Source organism: Rutidosis leptorrhynchoides, chromosome 5 (assembly GCF_046630445.1).
Source record: "Rutidosis leptorrhynchoides isolate AG116_Rl617_1_P2 chromosome 5, CSIRO_AGI_Rlap_v1, whole genome shotgun sequence".
NCBI lineage: Eukaryota > Viridiplantae > Streptophyta > Magnoliopsida > Asterales > Asteraceae > Rutidosis > Rutidosis leptorrhynchoides.
Genome location: NC_092337.1, coordinates 398,411,721 through 398,425,535, shown reverse-complemented (window position 1 = coordinate 398,425,535; position 13,815 = coordinate 398,411,721). Strand labels below are relative to the sequence as shown.

Below are 13,815 nucleotides of genomic sequence, written 5' to 3'. Positions count from 1 at the left end.
TTTTACCACAATGAACTGTGATTTTGTTGAAACTGAGTATTTTTACAATAATACCCAACTCATGAGTAAGGGGGAGAATGAAAGTAATGACACTCTCAGTTGGATGACATGGGTTCCACATCAAATACCTCAAACACAAAACCCTGAATCACCTCAAGTACGAGAGCCCGAGCCAACACAAAACCCCGAACCTATACAAACTTCAACACTAAATCCCGAGCCAACACAGCCAACACAAAACCATGAACCCACGGAAACTATCCCACCAAACCATGAGACTACTGAAACCTCCTCGAACAATGAACATCAAACCCATGAGGAACAAAATGACACAAATTCCGATGAAACCACCCAACGATATGTCCTACCTCAAAGAGTCAATAGGTGTCCCACCCAAACGATACTCACCTGAAAAAGAAGCGCAAAGATCCAGATATCCTATGGCTAATATAGCACAGGGAAATCTGTTAAAAGAAGCTCATCAGTTTAATTCCGCAATTTACTCTGAAAATATTCCTACTTCCGTTGAACAAGCTCTAAAATCAAAAAACTGGGAAGAAGAAATGGAAGTTGAAATGAAAGCCTTGAATGATAATAACACGTGGGAAAAATGTGTCATACCTCAAGGAAAGAAACCAGTGGGATGTCGATGGGTATTTACGATAAAATATAAACCAGATGGAACTATTGAAAGATATAAAGCTCGACTGGTTGCGAAAGGATACACTCAGACATATGGGATCGATTACTCCGAAACCTTCTCACCAGTTGCGAAAATTGATACTATTAGAGTTCTCTTCTCTATCGCTGCAAATGAAGATTGGCCACTTCATCAATTTGATGTGAAGAATGCTTTTCTCCATGGTGAATTAAAAGAGGAAGTCTATATGGAAGCACCACCTGGATTCACCGACAACTTTAAAAACAGGGAAGTTTGTCGACTTAAAAAGGCTTTATATGGGTTAAAACAATCACCACGGGCTTGGTTTGGGAGATTTACTCTATTTATGAAAAAACATGATTTTAAACAAAGCAACTTGGATCATACTCTCTTTTTTAAACGAAAAGGAAATTTAATCACATGCTTAATCATTTATGTTGATGATATGATAATAACAGGGAATGATAAAGAGGAAATTTCTAACTTAAAAATGAACTTATTTAAAGAATTTGAAATGAAAGATTTGGGCAGACTTAAGTATTTTTTGGGGATTGAGGTATTACGATCCCAACATGGAATATTTATCTGTCAAAAGAAGTATGTTCTTGATTTTCTTGCAGAAACAGGTATGATTGATTGCAAACCAGCTGATACTCCAATGATTCCAAACCAAAAGTTATATATGGAAGACGAAGCTGATCTTGCTGACAAAGGGCAATACCAAAGGATGGTGGGAAAACTCATCTATCTTGCTCACACTCGGCCAGATATAGCACATGTAGTTGGAGTTGTGAGCCAGTTTATGCATCAACCACAGGTTCACCATATGGAAGCTGTAATGAGAATCATCAGATATTTGAAGAAAACAGCGGATCATGGAGTTGTTTTCAAGAAGAATGGGCACCTCGAAACAAAGATTTATACAGATGCAAGTTGGGCTGGTGAAAAAGGAGATAGAAGATCAACGTCCGGCTTCTTTACAATAGTCGAAGGTAACTTAGTTGCATGGAAAAGCAAAAAACAAAAAGTTGTTTCTCTATCAAGTGTAGAATCAGAATTTAGAGGGATAGCCAAAGGAGTTGTAGAAGAATTGTGGACCCGAAAACTACTAACAGAGATCGGATTTCCACCAGAAGATAGCATTCAAATATTATGTGATAACGAAGCCGCCATTGCCATATCAGAAAATCCAGTTCAACATGACCGAACCAAACATGTGGAAGTTGATCGACATTTTATTAGACAAAATTAGATGATGAAATCATTTCCCTTCCATCAATCAGATCCGAAGATCAACTAGCCGACATCCTCACCAAATCAGTCAACGGAAGACTCTTCAGTGAAGTTCTTAGCAAGTTGAATATTGAAAACCCCACTATTCAACTTGAGGGGGGGTGTTAGAATACAGCAAGCAGAGTCAAACAAAAGTCAAATTACCATTGTAGGTAATTTGACTATTGGGATCAGAAAGCAGTTTCATCATATCCAGAAATAGAAGCTGCACATCCAAACGGCTAAAAGATCAGAACCAACAAGCATCTTTCCTTTTTTATCAAGGTGGTTCCAAAAGTGATTTGGATCCTTACCTCAATATAGAATTAGCTGTTAGATTTTGATGTATAAAAAGAAAGCTAATAGCAATTGTAAATCTCAATTCAGTTAAATAAAAATATTACTGATCAATAGCTTACAACAATTACAGCTTTCAATTCTGAATTTAACAATTTCCGATAACACTTTTGGTTCGATTTTGTTGAGACCTTCAAACAATTGTTGCTCCTTTCATTGAACTCGAATCTACGGAGTTGAAAATAGGCGAGCTACTGTTTAGCAACGTAAATAAAACAAAATAAGCAACCATACCTTTAGGACATACAGATATATCAACGAAGCAAAAAAGATGAGTAGGGCGAGCCTTTTTCTTGATCCATCTTGGTTAAACAGAAAAATACCAGCTGCCAGCTTTATATATGTAATAAGAAAGATGGTAGCCTTCACGTTGATGTTAAAGAATCCAGATTAGAGCTTCCCACGTTGTGTTTAGTACACCCTTTTGATGATTGCCTTTCTTTTAGATAGGAGACAATCTTGGTTGGTTTGACTTATTAAAATCAGAATTTATTTATTTACTTATTTAGAGAGATTCTGACTAATTGGTTTAACAAATTTTTAGCAAAACATATATTTATGTCTTTGAGGAAATTATAAGATTTTTGATTATGGGTATGACTTTCAGAAGATTGATAGTGACAATATTGCTCTCAAACATACACTTTTTTTGATGTTTTAAGACAACCTATATTTAATTTAACAAATGGTATGAAGTAACATTTGGATTCGAAGTCATTAAAAATTACAAAGGTAGTTGATCGTGCATTAAGGGCATGATGCAAAATCTGTTATTATATCCATTGCAACTCAATAGTGCATGTGTTTGTTCATGGGCTTCCAAGAAGCTCCAACAATTCAACAGTAGAAGAAATAAATTATTTTTTTATATGTTATGAATTTTGCATTCCTAACCATTGCTTCATGAGACATTCTTATTATATAGATTTCGCAGGAGGTCGGAAACTAATGGAATAACCCAATTAGGTTGCATACATAAGTAAAAATATTCGTCAATCCCGTATAACTTCAACAGGTAAAATCTCTTTTGTTTATGGATGTAAGGTCGAGTAATCTAAGTAAATGACAAATATAGGTGTAGAATTAGCCAGTAGTCATTGGTACTTGAACAACCATCCCATAATAACTTAGTAGTTGCGGGGTCCTGATACCTTCAAAAAAATATCAAGTTCAAACCTCATTATACTTCAAACAATTTCTAAAATATTACTTTTTGCATGAGGCTAGCTTTGGTAAAGGCTACAAGCCTACAACCAAAACGTTATTTCAATATATTTAAAGAGAAAAGGCCTTAGCCCTACTTTAGTAGAAGTAAGCGGCCGAATTGCCTGAATTAGTGGTATAGTTGGTGTGTAGCCTTCATTCTACTAAACTACGAAAGTCAAGGGGGCCTACATAGAGAACTGATGTTAGATGTTTTTCTAAGGTCTAATCTTTTCGCCCCTATGAAAAAAGGGCAATTAGCTGTGCACCATTGATGTTAAAATTCAGTTTATATCATGTCAATCTTGGCTTGCTCATATCTTTTAGTAACAAACTCAACTGACAACAGAATTTGAGCATGTAAATGACAAATGTCTGTAATTATCTGTTTTACCAATGTGAATAATAAACTACCAAGAATGTCAATTGGTCTCTACATACTTTATTAACAGAATTTTTGCTTATGTAATGTTATAGCAACTCATACAATTGTTTAATGTCATACTTAAAAATGTATTTTTTTGAACTTGTCAAGCCACTGGTTTCAAAATGAACATTTTGCAAGTGTGAGATGCAACAGTAGCAGTCAGTTTCCCAGCAAATCTTTGACTCGATGTCTTGTGCTGCGTGTAAACATCGACATAAATAAATTGACAATAACAATGAAATCCATATCTTATCTCTAATAGTAAAACGGTTCAATACAGAACTATAGTTAAAAGAAAGCCAGATCGACATATTGGGTCGAAGGGGTCCAATGGATTGAAAGTCACCCTGACTTGTTTTAAAGTAATTTAACTTCTTAATAGTCTCATCTAGAAAATCAACATATGAGTGACAATGTACTATTTGTAATTATAGAAAAAAATACGAGTAACAATTTCGGACACAAGGTTTTTTGGATTAGTTTGACATGTTATCTAACCAGGGGTGATTCTATGTGTTAGGCTGTGGACCCGTGGTGTCCCGCGACACCACTATTTTGGAATTTTTTTACAAAGTACAATTCAAATTGTAGTAGACACCACCATTCTTTTTTTTTTTTTTTTTTGAAAAGCAGACATTACTGAATTTAATATACATTTTTAGGATTTTATAATTTAGGATTTCTTTAGAGGTAAACAGTCGCTAAATATAGCTAGCCCATTTCGGGACCCCTTTGAGTTTTAAAGTGTATATGACCCGCCCTTTTTTACCACCTTTAACAAATAATTATGAAAAAGGAAATAGAAATTTACAAGCCAAAGGTCTCTGGCAACCACAGTGGTGTTCGGAGGAAGCCCAATATCATCCCAATGAGCTGTGATCGGGCCAGGTTCAGGGCCGCGGCTCACCAGGAGTACAACTACTCTGTATCTTGAAAGGGATCCAGCCCAAACCTACCAAATGAAAGTAAACAAGTCTAGATTTAGTGTAAATAATGAGCATATTGATTACATGAAGATGGGTTCAGTCAAGTACCTCAAAATCGCCTTCCGTTCTAACCTTTTTAGCTTGCACACCTAACCTATCTGTATAGATACATCGCATTTGGTTAGCTTCAAATAACGCGCTAGTTTGAATTTGTTTTACAATGATTCTAATATGTTTATCTTTTTATGTTTAAAATGTGACAAGTTTGACTTTAAGAGTCAAAGGAGCGTGTACCTTGGTTAACAGCTATTACTTCTCTGTTTCCAAGGATATTGAGAGTCTCTTTCGAGATATCTCTAACATCACATCCTATAATAAGGGGAGCCTGCAATAACTCAACAAATTAACTCCACTTTAATCGTGTCATAAGCATAATAAACAAAGTTAACAAGCGGGAAAGAAATACTGTACTTTGGAAATAGCCCATATACTAAAATGGATGATGTATTCGTCTTTTGTCATCCCTCCATTCCCGACCTCAAGCATGTCTGGATCTGTTACTCACAAAATTCTGAATATGATCATTTCGGGTTTAATCTCAAAATTAATTAGTATTAATGTAATAAAAAGTAGTCACAATAAACAGACCATTCCAACCACCAGGTCTTGCATACTCTGCATAGTACTCATTCATATCTGCTATTTGCATCATGCTGTAGAAAATTCAATAATACAATCAAAATAATAATAACTAAATTTTAAGAATAACATTGGGTTAAAAAAATTCAATAAAACTACAATATTAACCCAAAAACATAATGCAGACCTATCGAAATTATCTTTGATGTCATTAGTTGTTCTCCAACTGTTTCCTACTGTAGAACCCCAAAGAGCAGGATGCATATCTCCCCTATAAAATTCAATTAGAGCCAAAAATAAGTATTGTTTATAAGTGACATCAACTGTAACCGGTTAAAATATTAAAATCACCATTCACAAAGTGAAAAAAAGATAGGACGTCCAGCGTTCATGAGAGCTTTTGTCATTATTGGGTATCTGCATTGTTTAAGACAAAACATGTTACTAAACAATCCAAATATGTACAAGAATGTTTTTAAGAATGTAAAAATAATAGTTAGTTACCGAACAGTTGGCTTTATCTCATTATTGTTACAGTTATCATACTTCAAGTAGTCGATTCCCTACACGAACGTTTTGTATCATAAGTAGTCAAACACTAATAGTATATATGTAAGTCCAACTCTATGTTATCGTTTTTTTGGACATAAGTTTAGGATTATCCAGGGTGACTTAACCACCTACGCGTTCATCTCCCGTAGTTGCATAAACCGCCCACAACTACTGCCCTGGAGGAAACTCGGACCAATCCTAGGGCATGGCCGGTAAAACCCCCCTCCCCGCTGCCCCCACACTAAGCGAAAGACGACCTGGGTGGATACTTCAGGTCATGGATAACATTGAGTGCAATGTTGCAGCCCAGCGGAGTCGAACTAATGAACTGTCGCTAAGAGAGACAGGCCACTACCAGCTAAGCTACAACTCAATGTTGTCCAACTCTATGTTTGACTTCAAAAGTCAACAAGCACTGTCACATTATGAAAATAATTAGAAACATACCCAAGAAGCGAACGTTTTGGCATCCTGTTCCTCGTGACCAAGTGAACCGGGCATGGTTTTGCTACAAGTCAGCGAACTGAAAAATAGAGATAAAAAGAAGTGATTTGTTACAAGTCATGTTCTGTTCAAAATTAGCAAGCACAATTTTTTTTTTTTTTTTTTTTTTTTTTTTTTTTTGAAGGCAAGGTGTCAAAATGTAGCACATTGTTTGGTGTCGTTTGCTTTTCAGTCTGCAGATCTTATTATGTTTTATGTCTGCACGTCCGCAAACGTTTTTACTGCATACTATTTGTTTTTCTGAAGACACAAGATAAAATAATATCTTATTCTGTCTGCAACCTCGCAGACTTAGTAATATGCTTCTAAGTGCCGCAAACAGGATCGCGTTACTTAGTAGATAGAAAAACAAACAATCTTCACTATTTAGCATACAGACCTTTAAGCCACATCTTCTTTACAAACATGGTCCGCAGATCTTCAGACAAAAACATCTTAAAAAACAAACAACGCCTAAGGTCTAAGGGTGCGTTTGATAAAACTGAATGATTTAGCGCTGAATGGTTCAGAGTCTCTGAATAAATTTAGTTCTGAATGACAATAAACTGTTTGATAATCATTTTGAATAAACAATATGAATCAATTAAATCAACTTGTTATCGTTTAACATTAACAAAAACTTCAATATACTTATTTGATAACTGTTCTATATACGATTTAAGAAAAATATTACATAAAATCTAGTCTCTTAATGGTTAAGAGAGTGTTTTAACTCTGAATGGTTCATCACTGAATACTGAACCATTCAGCACCATATCTCATTCAGAGGTCAGAAACAAACGCACTTAATGCTGAGTGCTGAGTGCTGAGCTATTCCATTAAGAGGTAAACAAACGCACCCTAAGAGGAATGTTTTTTTTTTTTTTTTTTAATAGAAAATAGACCTGACATACAAAAAGTACTCACTGTCTTGTTATAAATGACTTACCTACTAAGCAGAAATAATTAAAAACCCAAAAAATTTGTAAGAAACCGAAAATGTTGAATTATGAGCGGTAAAAGAACACTTCTAGTAGCAGAAGTCTTACCCTGCATCACTATATATACCAAGTTTAAGAGCCTTGTTGTGGACATAATCAGAAAGAGCTTTGATGCCAGAAGGGAACGTCGTTTTTTTAGGCACAAGGTTACCCTGAAAACGTTGTTTACATGTTTAAATTGCTTACTTTACAGACCAAAGTATGACGAGAAATGGCTCGAAATACACAAACCTTTTGATCACGATTTAATTCAGCCCAACAATCATCTATCATAAGATAAAGAATCAAAATTTTATATTAGTGTCTTGGCTCCAAATAGAAATGAAGTAGCACTATATGATGATGATTCCTGTAAATAGTTACCTATATTTACATACTTGTATCCAAGCTTAGCAAGACCAGTTGAAACAAGAGCATCAGCTATTGAACATATCAAAGAGTGATAAATAATACTTAATTACATTACATACATTATACTATTTTAAATGAATAAAAAATTACATACACTATATATTATATACAATGATATGATTAATGGGCTAAACTCTGCTGTGCATCAAATTACTCACCAGTTTCTCTAATCATTGTCTCATTGATGTTGCAGTAAAAGTGATTCCAACTATTCCACCTAAAAAAAAAAAAAAAAAAATCATAAATGCAATACGTTAACAATCGTATAATTATAATGTAGAATAAAAAGTAAGGTAGAAATGTAAAGTTAACAAAAAATTCAGTTTGATAATGTCATTTCTATTAAATTTTGTGGTTTTTGTCTCACGACGATAGAATTGTGACGGAAGGAGTAGGAACTTTCATCCAAATGGATTTTTTACATGACACATGTCGATAGTCGATGACTATGACTCTGTATTGTATTTGTTCAAGTTAGAAAAAATTGAAGGCTTGAGAAAACTATATGTAATTAATATAATGATATAGTAAAGAGTTTGTATAAATGATAAATGATATACTTAAAACGAAAATATACAAAAAGTACTCTAGTTATTTGCACTCTACTCCTCAAGGTTGCAAAATTCGGTATTCGGGGATTAATCGGTCGAGACATTAGAAGGATTAATCGGTGATGCGGTGATTAATCGGTGATTAATCGGTTTGTACTTTATACATTTAAATATTAAATTTTAAAAATTATATGTGTAAATATAGGAAAAAACCATAGATATAAAAATAACATTTAACATAATTGTCTAAAATTATTCATTTTGCTCAAAAACTATAAAGTTCTAGTTTAAATTCATGTTAAAATGTTAACCATCTTTGACGACTTTGATTACCAAATTCGATTTTGAACCATCAATTGACGTTGACCGTTTAATTAAACGGATTTTTGGAAATCGGAACGGATTGCTCTTAAAAATGATTAATCGTGGATTAATCGGCTAGTAATCGGGTTTTTTACAATAGTGCTACTCCTATTTAAGATACAAAATAAAGTTAATGTGGTAGTCTGAGCTTTAAATTTGGTATAATAGCAAGCCAACCACCACATTTTCTGTACGTGTTACAATCAAACTACATTAGTTTCATGCACTTTAAGATACCAAATAACCCATTTCAATATACTTTATGTTATTCACATCTGAAAAGAAAAAAGAAAAAAACAACCTACACCCTTTTCGTGAAATTTGCCCAAAGAAATGTTCTCACATCTAATTTAGGGGTGTCATCGGTCCGATGTAGATTTCGCCGATTTATTCGTTTTATTCGTTTCGTTTTGTTCGGTTTTAAAATTTTTGGGAACGAAACTGAAAATCAAATAGAAAACTGAATTCAAATTCAAAAATGAAACTAAATCGAAACCGAGTTCGAATTCAGTTTGATTTCAGTTTAACCAGAAAATGTAAAAGAATTATAATTTAACCAAAATAATTTTAAAATTCGGTTTTGAATTCGAACGTTTGTTTTGAAACTATATTAATATTAAGAAAAAATTACGTCATTGGTACCTGTGGTTTGTTTATATTATCATGACAACACCTAAACTTTTTTTCTTGCGTAGTTGATACCTAAATTTTGTGTAACTTGCGTAGTTGGTACCCCTAGCTAACTATAGTCAAACTTTAATGGTTAACCTCTCACATGTGCCACACATGTGAGGGTATATTCGTCCGTTAACAGATATTGCACTCTCAAGATTTTTAGAATATCAGTTTACAGAAACCTGATACTCTTTTCTTCATCTCCTCCATTTACTCCTTCAAAAACCCCCTAGCTTTAGACATTTTCCACGAATTAAAACCCTAATTCTAGTATTTCAAAAGATGAATTCTTTCACTAATACATTAAATCTTGATAACCTATTTGTTCAACCCCTTATGGGAAGACTTCAAATTCGCCCTTCAAATCCCTTACAACCCCAAATTTCACCCCTTTTTAATCAACCCCTATAAGACATTTTGCTGGATAAAGTCAACAACATCTCTACTGATACATGATGATAACGATGAAACCATTATAAACAACAAAACCCAATTGGCAAAAGAAGAATCAAAGCTTGAAAAAGAAATAATTAAAATCATTCTTAGTGGAAAAAGTGAGGAAACACTCAAACCTATTTCTGGTCAAGAGGTTTCGATTAGGGAACATTATGTATGTATTGGGTATCATGTTGAATCCGAGTCGGAGTATCGGGTTTGGGAGCAGCAGCGGTAGTCATCAAATCCGGGTCGGAGTATTCGGCCACCGTCGTCAATCGCCACCTCTGAAAATTGCGGCCTCCACCTTTTTATAGGTATATGCTATTTTAACTTCAATTTCTATATTTCTCATCAATTGACTATATCAATCATCATGATGCTATATTTAATTTATCATTTCCAACAAATTTGTAAACTCCTCATCAATTGAATATCAATTGAAGAAGTCAGGTCACTTGGGCTATTGACTTGTAGATAATATGTTAAATAAAGGGTTTGTACAGAATTCATCAACTTATATGATTGTTTTGAATAGTTTGTGTAGGAAGATGAAATTTAGGAAAGGGTATAAGCTTTTATGTAGGATGAAAGTTAAGGATGTAACTCATATATTGTACATTGTAAACTGATATTCTGAAAGAGTGAAATTTTTGTGAACGGACGAATATACCCTCACATGTGTGGCACATGTGAGGGGTTAACCGTTAAAGTTTGACTATAGTTAGTCAGGGGTACCAACTACGCAAGTTACACAAAATCTAGGTACCAACTATGCAAAAATAAAAGTTTGGGTGTTATCATAATAATTTAAACAAACCACAGGTACCAACGGCGTAATTTTTTCTAATATTAATAATAATAATTAAATAATTAATAAGTCTTGATTATTAATTGAATTCGGTTTACTGAACTTAAAAAGTCAAACCTTAAAACAAAACCGAAAGGGTATCGAAATTCTATTCAAATTCGTTTTTTTTTTTCGATTTTCATTTGGTTCAGTATACGAATCAAACAGTTTGAGATCGAAATAAACTAAAGACAAGGGAGATTACAAACCCCATTTGAGGAGTATTAGCAAGACCATTAGCTAACAGATTACGTCTCTCGCTTTGCATCGATTTGTATTCGTAAGTGCGGCCTTCACCGGCAGCCGCTTGCACAACCATCATCGTTATCATCATCAACATCACAATTCTTTCACATTTATCCGCCATTGTTTCCTCTATAGATCACCCAAATTAACAAGCACTTATGAACACGTACTTTTTTGATATCTGAGTTTAGATAACGAGTGACAGTAGCAATGGTGTACATATCATGCAAAAAACATGAGTTTGTATGTAGTTAAAGAACACGTGAACTCTCTGGATTTATGTGGCTTTGGATTTTACTTTTGAAATATTGTCAAAACTTTTGTCGGTTTGGGATACTCTCAATTATCTTTTCAATAAATAAATTTATTTAAACTTATTTATCTTAAATATAAAACAAAGCAAATAATTACGGAGTATCATGTTGAGAAAAGCGACACCGAATTATAGCAAACCGCTACTAATAATTGAAATAATGACAATAAAGGAACACCGAGATTTAACGTAGAAAACCCCAATAGGGTAAAAACCACGGGCAAGGAAAGAAACGTTTCACTAATAAGAATAATAGGAATTACATTTCTCTCTAATTACAAGGATAAACATTAATCTTTATATCTCTTGTAATTAGGAGATTACTCACAAACTCTCTATTTAATTCTTTTAGTACATGAAAGAAAGAAATGATTTTTGGGATGAGAAAATGAGCATAAGTTAGAGCTCTATTTATACTACTAAAAAATAGGGGTTGGTGAGTATGAAGATGAAAGCCTTCATTTTAATAGTGTGGCCTCAAAATAAATGTGTTAATTGACCACATCAACTCTACCATCCAAGTTTAATATTCAACAATCTCCCACTTGAAGATTCGATTGAAGCTCAATCAATCTTCACACAATAATCCTTCCTTGCCAATGATGTTGCTTACGTCTCTTCTAGGCCGCATGAGGAAATAAACTTGTCACGATTGATTGATTTTGTTAGAAAATCAGCCACATTTTTATCAGTATGAATTTTCTGCATATCCACGGTTCCTTCTTCCAATTTCTCACGAACGAAGTGATACTGAACTCGTATATGCATTGTCTTTGAATGAAATGTCGGATTCCTTGCAAGATGAAAGGCACTCTGGTTGTCACAAAATAGAGTGATATTCTTTTGTTTGTGTCCGAGTTCCTCCAACAACATCTTCAACCATACTGCCTCTTTAGTAGCTTGAGTAGCTGCTACATATTCTGCCTCTGTTGTTGACGTCGCCACAACTGACTGCAGTTTTGAAACCCAGCTTACTATTCCACCACAAAGTGTGAAAACATATGCAGTGGTAGATTTACTTTTATCGATATCACCTGCATAATCTGAATCAACATACCCTTTGACAATAAATTTCGGTTCCCCATAACATAATGCAACATCTAAGGTTCCCTTGATGTATTTAAGGATCCTCTTTACCGCATTCCAATGCTCTTTACCAGGATTCACCATGTACCGACTAACTACTCCCACTGCATGTGCAATGTCTGGTCTTGTACATATCATTGCGAACATTAAACTTCCCACTACTGATGCATACGGTACACGAGACATCTCCTTCCTCTTGTATTCACTGCTAGGACACATAACGGAGGATAACTTGAGATTAGTAGGAAGTGGGGTTGAGATTGGCTTACTATCTTGCATATTGAAGCGCTGCAAGACTTTCTTCAAATAATTCTTTTGAGAAAGCCAAATCTTCCTATTATCTCTGTCTCGGTGAATTTGCATCCCTAGAATCTTGTTTGCGGCACCCAAGTCTTTCATTTCAAACTCCCTAGCCAATTGAGCCTTCAGCTTATTAATACGATCTTTGTTCGAGCATGCAACCAACATGTCGTCTACATATAACAGCAAAATGACAAAATCATTGTCCCCAAACCTCTTGAAATATGCACAAGGGTCTGCATAAAGTCTGTTATATTCAAGGCTCATTATGAAAGAATCAAATCTCTTGTACCAGCATCTCGGCGCCTGTTTGAGACCATACAGAGATTTCTTTAACCTGCAAACCAAGTTCTTTTTTCCTTGTAGTTCAAAACCTTCTGGTTGAAGCATACAAATTTCTTCTTCAAGATTTCCATGAAGAAATGCAGTTTTCACATCTAGCTGCTCTAGATGCAAATCAAATGTAGCACACATCGCTAGAACTACTCGAATTGTTGTAAGTCGAACCACAGGAGAAAATATTTCATTAAAGTCTGTACCTTCTTTCTGAGCATATCCTTTAACCACCAGTCTTGCGCAATACCGCTCCACTTGATCATCGCCATTTCGCTTGATCTTATACACCCATTTATTTCTAATAGGTTTTCTACCTTTCGGCAATGGCACAAGTTCCCATGTTTTATTTTTATGAAGAGCTTCAATTTCTTCCTGCATAGCTGTCATCCACTGAGATGCATCTGAATGATTCAGTGCCTAGCAAAGAGTTGTTGGCTCTCCTTCCTCTGTTAGAAGACAATATGCAACATTGCTTCCCATAATATAATCCGAGTGCCACCCTGGACGTTTCCTTTCCCGATTAGAAATACGAGTCGCTGGAGTTTCATCAACGACTACTTGATTTTCATCGTGCTCTGGTACTGCTTCAGAAGAATCTTTATGAAATTCATTACCCACCTGTATCGGTATAGTTTCTTTTAAAGTGCTAACGTTTTCAAGATCTTTGTCTTCTGTAAAGACAACATCTCTGCTGATGACTACTTTGTGGGCAGTGGGGTCCCACAAGC

The 13,815-nt window shown here is 34.7% G+C and overlaps 1 protein-coding gene across 1 annotated transcript; it reads right to left on the bottom strand.

Moving 5' to 3' along the window:
• Window positions 1-3,907: 3,907 nt before the first annotated feature.
• On the bottom strand, window positions 3,908-11,172 carry LOC139850304 (alpha-galactosidase 1-like). The gene is made up of 15 exons (XM_071839890.1): window positions 11,016-11,172; window positions 8,091-8,149; window positions 7,885-7,941; window positions 7,753-7,787; window positions 7,570-7,673; window positions 6,485-6,560; window positions 5,990-6,048; window positions 5,837-5,902; window positions 5,673-5,756; window positions 5,495-5,559; window positions 5,318-5,400; window positions 5,141-5,231; window positions 4,955-5,004; window positions 4,732-4,872; window positions 3,908-4,116 (listed from the first exon to the last, which is right to left on the bottom strand). The coding sequence occupies exons 1-15, from the start codon at window positions 11,144-11,146 to the stop codon at window positions 4,024-4,026; spliced, it is 1,194 nt and encodes a 397-aa protein (XP_071695991.1). The 5' UTR covers window positions 11,147-11,172; the 3' UTR covers window positions 3,908-4,023.
• Window positions 11,173-13,815: the final 2,643 nt, after the last annotated feature.